Source organism: Anopheles aquasalis, chromosome 2, assembly GCF_943734665.1.
Source record: "Anopheles aquasalis chromosome 2, idAnoAquaMG_Q_19, whole genome shotgun sequence".
Classification (NCBI taxonomy): Eukaryota; Metazoa; Arthropoda; class Insecta; order Diptera; family Culicidae; genus Anopheles; species Anopheles aquasalis.
This window is the reverse complement of record NC_064877.1, coordinates 32,920,001-32,932,500: the sequence shown is the minus strand read 5'-3', so window position 1 is coordinate 32,932,500 and position 12,500 is coordinate 32,920,001. Positions and strand designations below refer to the sequence as shown.

General features: G+C 47.9%; 2 protein-coding genes across 2 annotated transcripts in view; one reads left to right on the top strand and one right to left on the bottom strand.

The window, feature by feature from the left end:
- Positions 1-2,490: 2,490 nt before the first annotated feature.
- On the bottom strand, positions 2,491-4,279 carry LOC126574281 (serendipity locus protein H-1-like). Its single transcript, XM_050234389.1, has one exon. The coding sequence runs from the start codon at positions 4,156-4,158 to the stop codon at positions 2,491-2,493; it is 1,668 nt and encodes a 555-aa protein (XP_050090346.1). The 5' UTR covers positions 4,159-4,279.
- Positions 4,280-12,474: 8,195 nt separating this feature from the next.
- Positions 12,475-12,500, top strand: part of LOC126574350 (apolipoprotein D-like) — a 1,336-nt gene continuing 1,310 nt past the window's right edge. Inside the window, exon 1 of the mRNA XM_050234495.1 lies at positions 12,475-12,500. This exon is cut by the window's right edge and continues 265 nt beyond it. The gene's annotated coding sequence lies outside the window, so the exon portion shown is untranslated.

The window sequence follows — 12,500 nt, the reverse complement described above, 5'->3', positions numbered from 1 at the left end:
ATCTAATATCACATGTTTTCTTTGTAGAATGATTTGTTCCTCCTAATAGAGAGCTTTCCTACCGCATGTTCCGTGAATGTTAATATCGATATAAAAGCCCCAAAATGATATAGCTTCAATTCGTTTCGAGTTTTAGTCAATCGTCAAATATATGTATATTAAGCTCCTAACAACATTCTACAACAAGATGGTGTAAGCGATTGTTCTCCTTGTATATCCTCCTTTCGTATCATGTGGCGTGATTGTTTGAAGTGCTTATTGTTAGAGTTTTCCTTCTACGAGAGGCAACTGGTACACTTTGGGTCAGAGTTCTGTTCTTCCGCGATTAATCGACAAACTAAGACTAACCGAGATTATGAATAGGTCATGATAAATAGTAAAATAAACAGATAAATAAATAAATAGATAAATAAATAAAATAAATAAAAAACCGATAATGAACAAAAAATTAAACGAAAAGCTATAAACAAAGCAACCGCATAATAAATATTCTTTAAATAACTTATTTTAATTACCGGTACACTTAAATTGTTGCTAAAAGTATAGCTAAAGAAACGGTAATGCCAAAGTTAATCTATTTCTGACCACTTATACTAATTAACGCGAACTTTAGAAGCAGGCGAATCAGACTAGTGCATTGGATATAAAAATGTTTAAATTAATCTAAAATTTCTTTGGAATAGATGACTAGGGAAATTACAAAACTGACTAGATCTGAACCATTCGTGATGTGATAGCCGTAAATTGAGATCATACGAAAGCTGTTGAATGTACAAATTAAACATGACTAAGACTGTGACGTGACTAGAGTTTCCGCTTTACTTAATATTAATACGAATGCCCTGCGAAAATCCAAGACATGATCCTCTGCAATTTGGTTTGATCGACTAGAAAAGAAATTTCTTAAAATATATGACTAGGCTGAGACCGTACTGCCCTGTTATTCTTTGGTATCTGAAGCTGCGACTAGAAAACACCGTTTCCACTAATAGTACGACTAGTTTGTTCCGGTTACGTATTTTAAAATTACATTCTAAACTCTACCTGCGTATCTGCTCCTAAAAAGGCTAAAAATGCGCATGGCTTTGTGCTTTTGCCGAAACCTTTGTGTGTTTCCGGAATCGCCCGGAAATGTGTGGTTGAAGGCATTTCAATTGCTTATGGCACTGTTATTCGCACGATTGCAGAAGCTACTCCCGAACCTGTTGCCGCCGTCTTATTTCGATTCAATCGCTACCAACGACACCAAAAAAATGGAACTGATATCGAACTCAAAAGTGTTACACTAACTACCACTAATTGTTTGTACATAGTGATGTGGCCATAGTGTGGCCGTCTTTGCCCAATCGCCAATCGTTCCTTACGTTTTTGTACAAAATCGGAAACCGCTTGGCGTTTGGCAGACTGAAATCTCAATAAAAGTCTTTCTTTTTCTTATGATCTGCATCTCATCAGCAGCAACCTTTCACTGGCAGCGTATACAAAGTTGGTTGCTCCTAGTTGGAGGTTAATGATACACCGGGTAAGGGTGAAACTGGGCGTGAAAATGAAAGCTAAGGAAAATGATGCATGCCTTTGCCAACAACAAGGTTGTTACCGATGGACACAAGTGGATGATAAAAGATAAGGTCCTTAACGTAAAGCTTAATGGCAAAGAAATCCTTATTAAATACACATGACTAGATGGTTACTCATCTTTGGGGGTTGATGGTTTGGGAGTTTTTAAAATCCCAAACCTCGAATGTACAAGAAGTATGCCTGGAGGACGGAAGTTCCTGATTTTGTTTTCCGTTAATTTCACTTTATCATACAAGCGATGATGATGATGATGATGAAGGAAGAAGAAGAATGAAGAAGAATGCAATGAAAGCCGAAAGTTATTGTTACATTTATGAAAGGCGAAGAAAAAGGGTAGAATAAAAGAAAAGAAATCCGAAAAACGAAACTTCCGCCAGATAATAAGAGAACTAGGAAACATAAACACTACTAGACTAGAGTGTGCCTTCGTGAAGCTAAGCTTCGCGCTATTAAAAAGTCTCTACCTCTATCTAACCTATTCCTAGGTGTACCGTTTTTGGGGAACCAAGCGAGGTTCCACTTTTACTTATTATAGTTCTTTGGTATGGCGCTGTAGAAACGGGTTCTTCGGTTCGAGGGAATGTACAGGATTTGCATCCGAAATGCCTGGTATGGCACGGAGCCTCATCTAAACCTAAACCTATCTGAACGATCATCTCTCGGTAGAACATCACTCTGACCCATCACATCCGATTCCGATTGTTCGTGTTCTTGTTTTGCGTAAAGCTAAGATGCTGCCCATCGCCGGGCGCGCGAACGAGACTAAACTCTCTCTCTCTCTCTCTCTCTCTCTCTCGTTCGTTCGTATTAGTATAAAAGAATCGCCATCAAAATAGTGAAACGCCACCGTACATTTAAAACCCTATCAAACTAATCCGAACTCAAAGACTACACGGTATGGCTTTTACGTACTTACACAACCAGCGCCGTCGTGTGGCGAATGACCGAAGGGCCATTGCGGAGACGAGCGAGGACGGTGGCGGCCAGATTTTCCTCCTCGGTGAACCGATCACAGTACGCCGACCGGTACTGGCGCTCCATTTCATCCTCATCGTTTCCGTCTTGCTCCTCTTCCTCCTCCTCCTCACGGTAGTCCTCATTGATGACGAGCGTACGCTCCTCACAATCGCTATCCGGATCGTCGTCATGATCCGGCGCGGCACTACCGCGCCCCGATGAGGACACCACGGAGGATGCACGCTGCTGCTGGACGAACGTAACAGTCGGTTCGCCATAGTAGTACCCACTACCCGGCCGCTGTCCACTACTATCGGCTTGATCGCCATTGGCGACAATCGTGAACACAGTCAGTGATGATTGTTCCGGCGTGGTTCCGCGAGCATTCATCTCGTCGTGGGTCATTCGATCGGTGCGGCCGGATGCTGTGTAGATGCTGCTGCTACTATCCACCGACTGGTGCGAGAGGTTCGAGTGGTTCGAGTCTTCATTCGATTTCGTTGGCACACTGGTTGGTGCTCTAGTGCCACGCTTCACCTGGGACGCCTTCTGCGTGGTCGCCGCTGCCGCTTTGCTGTGCGTCAGTTGGTGCTTCTTGAGGTAGGCTGGCCGCTTGAACGTTTTGTCACACTGCTCACACCGGAACTTACCACTGGCACCGTCCGAATCGGTTGATTCACTTCGCTCCACCGGGTTGGCTCGGTTAGTGGCAGCCGCTCCTCCTTTCTTACCCACCGCGTGCTCGCGTGGTTTATGCCAACGACGATGGGAAGCCAGATTTGCCGGGCAGTTGAATCGCTTACCGCACTCCGGGCACCGGTACTCGAGCAGCACGATACAGGAGCAGCGATGCTGAGCCAATCCGAACGCATCCTCAAACTCCAACCGGCACAGCTTACAGTTGTACGCACCGATTACGTTCGTGATGGCCGCCAATTCTGCCCGTACCTCATCCGACACCTCAACCAGATTGAACTGGGGATCGATATCACCGGATTCCCGTGGTGCATCGCCGTTCATGGCCTCCTCGAGTGAAATGATGATCGTGCCCGATACTGGCGATGAGTTTTCTTCGTCAAACTTTAGCTTCCGTATCGCCTTCGCGCGCCGTTCCTTCGTTGTGGCCGAGGTTGGTGGCGGATTTTTCGTACTCTTCGGTGGCATGACCACCGCCACCTCGTTACCACCACCATTGCTTTGCACCTTTCCTACAGGCTTGGCTGGGGTGACCAGATCCTTCTTCACAATCTCCGGATCAAGCGGTTCCGATCGGTCGGCAGTCGGTTCCGCCTTTACCTTCTTCGCCTGTGGTTCCTCGACGCGCACAAAGTTGTGCAGATTGTCCTCGCGGTACCGTTTCTTGAGGGGAGAGGGTGTGGCCGGTGGTGTGATCGGGCCGAGCGTAACCGGACGCACCGTCAGATCCAGCGGACTGTCCCCAGTCTTGGTGATGATGGTGACGGTGGTTGGGGTGCTAGAGGCCGGTGGTTTATCGGCCGTCACATCGGCATACTGGAGTTTGTAGGGCGGTGGAAGGTTGGCCACCGTCGTCAGGAGACCACCACCAGCGGCGACGGTGCCGGTTGCCAGGATGCGGGATTGTGGTTGCACGATCGTTGCCATACTTGCATGTCACAGAGTGGCGCACTAGTACGCCGTAAACTCCCAGTACCGGCCACTCGAACAAAACACACACAAGCACGCACACTGACCGGGATTGTTCCAATTCACTCTAATTCGTCGATTCCCCCCCTTTAACTTTACGTTCTATTTACAATGCACTACTAGCGACTGGCGTGAGTGGCCGCGTCTGTTCCGCTTGGGCTTCAGTGGTACAACGATATGTCCTCGGCCGTGGCCAAGCGCCGAATGATCCTCCGACGGGGAGATCCTGCCCGTTTATATATCCGCTTCCCTTGCTATAGCGCCGGCCATCACTTTCCCCTTCTCGTTGGGTGCAAGTGCATCATCGGGACGAATATTAAGGGCCAAACGGAAGAGAACCCCTCCAAGCACCGGGCCGCGCCTGGTCGTACCGGGTGTACATAAGCGGTGCCGAGTGTGAGCCGACGACCCGAAACCGAACCGAAGCCGCAAGGATACGCGATCACAGCGTATAGTACATAGCGCACGCAGCATAGAAGGGTGCGAGCATAGGCAAAAGGGCAGCATACCTGTGTGTCTTCCCCTATCTCTGCCTACGGACGCGCACACGCGGACCCAAGCGCAGAGGGAAATCACCGAAACCCGAAGCGAAAAGCGGCACGCGACTCTCGGAACGAGACAATGGGCCAGCAGCACGTTGAGCACGTGCGACGGCGGCGTCCTTTTTCGCTTCTTTTTCTCCTGCTCTGTTTTGGGTCGCCGTTTTCGCCGTTCCTTTGCCGGCGGTTTTTCCCATTCACAACCGACGACGGGCAGAAGGAGGTGGAGGAGGTGGGGTGAGCGTTTTTTTTACTCATTTCATTACCGGCCCGGGGGCCGACGTTACGAGACGAGCGGTCAATCAGCGAGGCGCTAGGCTTGACACACCGCCCGCGGTCGGAGTAGCCGAACCGGGAACCGCAAGAACATTGATGATTCATGCCTGAACACATACGACAGCGCAGAGTAGGCTGGGTGGTGGTGCGGTGCGGTTCCGTTGCGCCGGTCTTGTGAGATGCACTTTTCGGTCCGAATCCCGTTTTTGAACCACTTTTTGGAGAGGGGGGCGGTTAAGGGGTTGGTTCCGCTCTTCTTGCATTCCCCCTTCTTCTCTTGTTCCAGCTTTGTTGCTGATGGAGCTTGTTCGGCTGTTAATTATGATTAGTTTTTGGTGCAACGCAACTGCCTTGTGCGGTATGTCTTTTTAGGTCTTTTTTATTCGCTTTCCTCTCTCTTCTCGTTTATGTTTCCGTCCTGTGCCATGTCCTGTAGGCCATATCCTGTGTGCAGACTTAGCGTAGCGTGAAAATAGATGGAAATGTATACGCATGCCACGTCTATCGAGCCGTATCAATCTACGATAGTCGCTGGCTGTTCTGGTGCTCTACTCGTGTGTTCATGGTCGGTATTCTATCCCGGCCACACAATATGTGTCCACCGCTACCCCGTATCGCTATTTATCTGCTTTCCGATTCCCTCTTCCCCTTCCCATCCTGTCCCAGTTGCATTCCGCGTTGTGGCGAGGTTGCGAGAGGTTCTGCAGCTGCCAGCGCGTGCCACTCGTTTCGTTTCGTGATTCCCCTTGATGTCCTGGGCGATGATGGTGGCTCGTGCCACCGCTGCCACTCGTGTCAGACCCGGTGACCCCCCGGGTGTATGTGTGCTGGTGAATTTTCCGCACCACCGAGCTAAGGGCTGAGGTTTTTGTTGGCCACAGCAGCCGGATCGTTGGTGACGCACCTTTTTTCCGTTACGCCCCGGGTTCTGCCTAGTGCGTGCAGCTGCACGATCTGTTCCGTGCTGGATCTTGGATTGAAGGATCATTGGAAATCGCAATCGAAAGGCAGGTATCGGATCCTTGGAAGGATCCTCTGCTTTCTGCGATCTTCCTTCGCTGCGCTCCTTCTTACCTTCCATATGTCAATGAACTTTTTTTCTCGCCCCGATGGCATCCAGCTTGTGGATTCTGAGTTAAATTGTGGCCTCGGCACTACAGTTGGTACAAGAGAGTGTCCTTTAAAAGGCCCAAAGACGGAACAGGAGCTGTCAGCTGTTGTGCGAGGGAATGAGAGAATACAAGAGTTCAACCATCAGTATTTTACCGGATCCTTATTCTAGTTTAACCACGCCGAGGGGGTGGGGGCTTCGGTGCTTATTTTTTTTTGTGACACATATTTTTAACATTATTCCCTGAATGCTGATTCTTCCAAGAACATTGTGAAACATTTTTGGATCAATCTAGGAAAAACTGACAAAGATACAGAATTTTGAAAATCCATACAAGATATGCGATGATGGAGCGAGATGGAGCGATTCATACAAGGCTCCATGCAGCTCGCTACTTTGAAGAGCGTTTCCTAAAACCAACGTTTTCAAACTCGGTGCCCATCGTACCCTAAAAACTACTGGACCGATTGATTTGAATTTTTTAACACATAATTTGTACACTTTTTGCCAGGTAGCCCCGTCGAGATTTCATTAAAATTGTTGATACTTTTTGTTGAAACAATTATGTAAAACTTCCAACTTCAAAAATCTGTCATAAATCGAAAAATAGGAAATTCACCAAAAACTCGAAAACTCGGCTACCTGGATAAACTTATAATCTAAAAGATTATTGATTTGCATTTTTCTGATGACCCATCACGTAGATACGCTACCTGGATTTTTGGTGCGAATCAAAAGACTTGGCCCTTAAGACTTAAGCGACGAACCCGGTTTGATCATTGTGATCACTTTTCCAATTTCAAAAATCTGCCATAAATCGAAAAATAAGAAATTCAACAAAAACTCAACGGGGCTACCAGGATAAACTTATAATTTTTCAAACGAGTATCGATTTGTATTATTCCAATGACCCATCACGCAGCTACGATGGGCACCGGAAAAAGTATCTTTTCGAAGACGCAACATCAGAAATTTGATGCCATAGATTAAGTGTTTGATGAATCTTCCCTAAAATAGAACCAAATATTCTTCAAAAGTTGTTGTCTAATATGCCATTCATTTGAAAGAATAAAGTTGAATAGTTACGACACAAAAAATCGTCAAAAATTATCCTTGTTTTTTGTAAGAAATTACCGAAGCACTCCCTTAATCGAAGATCCTCATTTAGCTGCAAGGAGCTCTATCTAGGACCGCACTATCCAGAATCCATCCTCCATCAAATGTATTAAAAGCCCATCTTCTCGGCACGTTTCGGGATCATTAAACCATCTTTTAATATCGTTTACTACACAAAACATCAAACAGCTTTCCCCGATCCGTCCGTCTGTAACCGCAATGACATCCCTACTGCATCCTCATTCTTCTTGTCGTGCACCTTACCACGTTCTTAACCTTCCTCACTGATCAAGGCCTGGTCTGGTGTACCTGTCGTGATTCCAAATCCCTTGTGCACCCTTAGTTTAAAGACCCTCCTTACGAGACACTTGTCCACTTGCTCGCTCCGTAGACTCTAGCTTCTTGGTATCACCGGCAAGAAGCCAGCAGCCAGGGTAGGGCACATCAAGGGAATGAGGTGTTTAGCCTTTATGTGTGAGCCTTTATTGAGCATAAACACCGGTAGCACCGCTGTGCACCGCTACCGGCAGTCTTAACACGCTCGAACGCACCCTTCCGACGAAGACGTTCGGGGTCTCGCCCTTGGCAACCCCTCGGGCCGGTCCCTCCGGTAAGTGTAAGGCGTTACCGTCGTCAACTCACTCCTCGTTCCGCGTCTCGTCACGTCTAGGGAGGAAAGGAAGGGTCAGGCAGGGCTTGTTTCTTTAAGGCTGCTCTGGTGGTGTTGCTCTACAGAATTGCTTCATCCCCGCGGGGGTAATTACTCGAGTTCATACATCGATGTTTGGTTTTCGAGCGGAGATTGAGGCTGTGTCTGAGCTAATGTAATTACCTGTGCTGTGGACTCTTAAGTACGTCCTTTCCGTACACAACCCATTTGATTCGTTGTATGCTGTTGCGCCTGAATCGATCCTGAATTTAAGCCAAGCATGACGCTTAATGTTCCATGTTTCGGTACGCGGTACGCGCACACGCGCCGAGTTGCGCATACTCCTGCGTATCTCGACTTATTATCAAGCAAATAAGATAATCAACTAAGGGCTAGGGACAGGGGACATAGCTGGGCACCGAAATGTCACGCTTCCGGTCGCGTTCTGCTCGCGTGGCTTTCGTAATGTTTCCACCTATCGCTTCCATACTCATTCCATTAATCTCGCCCAATATACCTGGCTCCTGTCCCCCCCTTTTTCGACGCACGCGCACCTGGACCTCTACGGCTGAGGATCTGTGCAGAGCTGAGCTGTGCGCGTGTGTCTCGTGTATCCTGCGTCGCATAATTTATGCTGCTCGCTGTGTGCGCTTATCACACACCGTGGGGTCACCTTCCCTTGCAGCTTGATGCCGGGCACCACTATCTAGCGAAGGAACGCACCCCTTGCCACCCGGAGCAAGGGTGTACACGATTGTAAATTAAAATGCGCTACAAACAAGTACTGCACATAAGCCAGCCCGTTCTATAGTATATGTGTTGGAATAGACGATATGCTTCCACGATTCGGGTTCGGGAGCCCTTTAAAAACCCCTTTTTACACATCACCCTCCGCAGTTGCTGCAGCATGCACAGCGATACCGAGGAATTCGTTGCGTTCGAAGGGATGTACTTCCAATACTGCACCCCTTTTTCACCTCGAACCTCAAGCCTTGTAAGCTTACTCTCTCGCATCGAACTCGTAGGCTGTTTCAGCGACGACTTTGGCTTCTGCACCGTCCCTTGGCCCCGGGCGCATTGTTTGTGCACAAGGTTCCGAGGGGTTGGCAAGGATCTCCTACGGCGTCAGTTCCCCCGTAGCGTGTGTGAGGCCCCGCGATGGAAACTAGTTATTACGGAATCCATTATGCTTCCGATGGCAATACCACACGGCGAGGGGTTACGGCGTCGTCGTCGTCTACGGATTCCGCTGGCCCTGGTCGCGATTTCGATGAGCGATCCCCTGTGCTGCATCGATGCGTGCATAGCACAGATGCCCGGATTGTGCCAGGATTCTTTTGCAGCATCCCTCCGGACGCTCCCCAATCCTTGTTTCGGGGTGGTGTTTATGTTTGTGCTTACGGCAATAGAACTCGGGACTCGCTCCAGGACTGCAGATGAAACGCATCCTTCGTTTGTTCATCTGATGCGTTGTAATTGTCTGGAGCGGATTTTATTCGGATTGGGCGTCCCCGGATTGATGGCCGCGTTGTACGGGGCTGCCGTTCACTGGAGATTGCTTCCGAGTGAAAGAAGGAAGTCATTATTTACCTTGCCCGGGAAGCGGGAAGCTGGGAGTGAGGAAAGAATCAATAAAGCAATCTTGGGCTGTGCTGAGGCCGCTAGCATTGGAATGTATGACGTTATCTGGCTTCATAAAGGCGTTTGGAGCAGATTGCAAGGGGAAACAATGCAGGGAATAAACTTTGTCATCGGACTCACTGATTGAAGTGATTTCTAGCTCAAATCCTGTAGAGCTCTATACCTGGCTTGGTGAGTTCGATACTGCAACATGAAACCAATCAATCATTCATCCCCGCTCCTCTCTCTTTGTTAGTCCCTCCAACAAAGATCATCCCTACACTCGATTGAATGATGGCACGATAAGTATCAAATTATGCTTCAGAACAAAGGCTTATCTCGGCCACGACAGGCGCACACGTGACGTCTAATAGACAGTTGATTGAATTACACTGTGCTGTAGATATTCCACTGGAAGCAAAGCGCAAGTTAATATTGGACAGACCGATTGATACTATTTAAAAAATCCTGATACATCGCTACTACCTCGGATATCGCGTTCACGGTAAATCTGTATGAGTCATGCGGTGCGTCTAAGAATAAACACGCCACTGGTCACGTTCGCGCGACAACTTGTTGCTCTTTAGCAACACTGGATGCTACCTGTTGTACACAAACGGTACTCCAAAAACCTTGTTTAGAGAGCGACTAAGAGAAAGCGAGAGAGAGAGAGTGAGGCGCCGTTTTGCCGCCAATATCGTGGCGCGCATGTGTCGAACTGGATGGCCCACCGCGTACCGCGTATTAGTCATCGCATCATTCCACCAGACCAACTGCCAAGTACTAGTAACCGGCAGTACAAGAATGCCTGTGGCGCCTAATGCAGTATGAGTCACCGGTAGAAGCCCAACTGCCCCTTGGCAAAACATATTTTTAAAAATAGAACATAATTTGACCCTCGTCCCTCCCCCGGGGCGTCTCCATCGGATGAGTAATGGCGGGCGATCGGACGATCGGACCGTGTGACTGCTCTTGCCGATTTTAAAGCGTATTAATAACCGGGTGACAAAGTGACAAAAGTGTGGCTCGTAAAGGTAATATATTAATTTCAATTAAATGTCCATTGCACGCGCACTCACCAAGCTGGAACTGGCACATCATCGTAAACATCGCCGTGGTGTCGCCTCATCGCCGATAAGCGCTTCCGTCGAATGGTGATTCGTGGTGGTGGTGGACGGCGACGGGGAAGGTAGTCGGGTGCGCTGTCGAGAGCTCTCCTAAATCCCTTGACAATCATAAGATTCGAAAAGATGGTTCTGGTTCTGCTGCTGACAAAAACGCTCCGAAAGCCAAGCCTCTCTTAAGCCTCGCTCTCGCACACAATATAACGCTCCTTATTCAATTAGGATCCGTTGGTCGTCTGATGGGGTGGATGACTGTTGCAGACGACTCACCCACCTACCCACCCACCCACCCAGTGAGATGGTTCTAGTGGGCGAAAAAGAGGGATTTAGGGAATTCCCTCGACCGTGCGCATCGGCATAACGCCGCATTTGTCACTGTCTCGAGACGGATGCGTCCGATCCTTTTGCAGCAGCAACATTAGTAGCGGTGGTAAGAAGAAGCTGGTCTGATGGTGATGAGCGTAAGGGCATCGAGGTACGACGGCCACAGGATTTCCAATACACACTCCATCGAAGGTTTGCTATCGGGTTACGCGAGATGAATGCTACGATGCTCAACAGGACATCAACGCGGTGTGGTGGAGAGCGAAGGAGTAATTAGGATTTCACCGAACAGACACACACAATAAATATTCATTCCATGTCAACGAAGACGATACCGGGGGCCACATAAATTCGGGGTTTTGGCTATAAAACTTAAACTTTCGTCAGTTTTGTGAGAAAATCTAACCCCTCAACTGGGCGTACAGTGGACCATTGAATGGTGCTTGTGGAGGTAATGGTGTCGGCTTTGCTTTTATGGGCGTCCGTCACGGAACGATAGTTAATGAATTCCAGTGAGGAACGAGGAAGGCAGACTTGGGTGGGTGGTGATCACCCAAAACGGTGTACCGTCACGTGGCTAAGCATCCCTCTTGTTAGATACCTCTTGTCCAGTGCTTTGTTAGCATTTCGAAGCATCAAATGGTCTCGCTACTACGAGGCACGCGGACTCGTCCTTCTCTTTGGAAGGCCCTTTCAATCTGCAACACACACCGGTCCGTGACGTGTTAGTGCGTTGGGACAGGGGCTAGAGGGAAAGGGTTCGAACCACAATGACCATCCATCGGCACTGACAAGGCAGGACAATGGCACGTGGATGCTGAAATGCGATGTTCAATCGGACGACAGTTTTATGTAGTTCGTGATGGTGAGATTGGTTTTAATCCACAAATCCCGGCGCAGTAATTAGAAATTGTCAACAGTGTGATCCATTTTTACCTCTAGCAAAGGCTCAATCGCTTAAATAAATGCACAATAAACCAATAACTATAGAGGAAGACTTAACTTGTAAGGAGTATGATGAGTTTGATCAGATTTGAAACATAAAAATCTAAAACCTACAAGATTGGAGAGACTCCTTTTTTCAAACTCGCTCTACAATTTTCCATCGATTGTACAAAAAAAAAGCACTTTAGAAAGGTAATGTTTAAACAAATTGTCTACTGTTACGCATGAAGAACGTACCATAATGCTTTTGCTTGACGATCGTATTATCTCTGCTGTTGCAACCAGTGAACATGAGCTGTTTGTTAAATTGATTAGCGTGAGGCTGTTCCATTGCATTGGCCGTAACTCAACACTCGTTGCGAACGAACATAATCTACATACACTGCGCGTCTTGCTCTTGAACAGATGGCTGCTAGACGTTGATAAATTCTTATCAACGATAAAACTATGGGTCATAAGTTATGGGCAAAGAAGATTAGGTCATCACACCAGACGCTTCTAGTTGAACATCAATGCGTTGAGAATTGTGAAACGATTTGATAATCACCAGTACAGTGCCTGGCCTTGATTCTTTCAGATGCTCGTGTTGAGTTTCT

Excerpts from the sequence above, each read along its gene's own strand:
- LOC126574281 (XM_050234389.1), bottom strand. The coding sequence starts at position 4,158 with ATGGCAACGATCGTGCAACCACAATCCCGCATCCTGGCAACCGGCACC.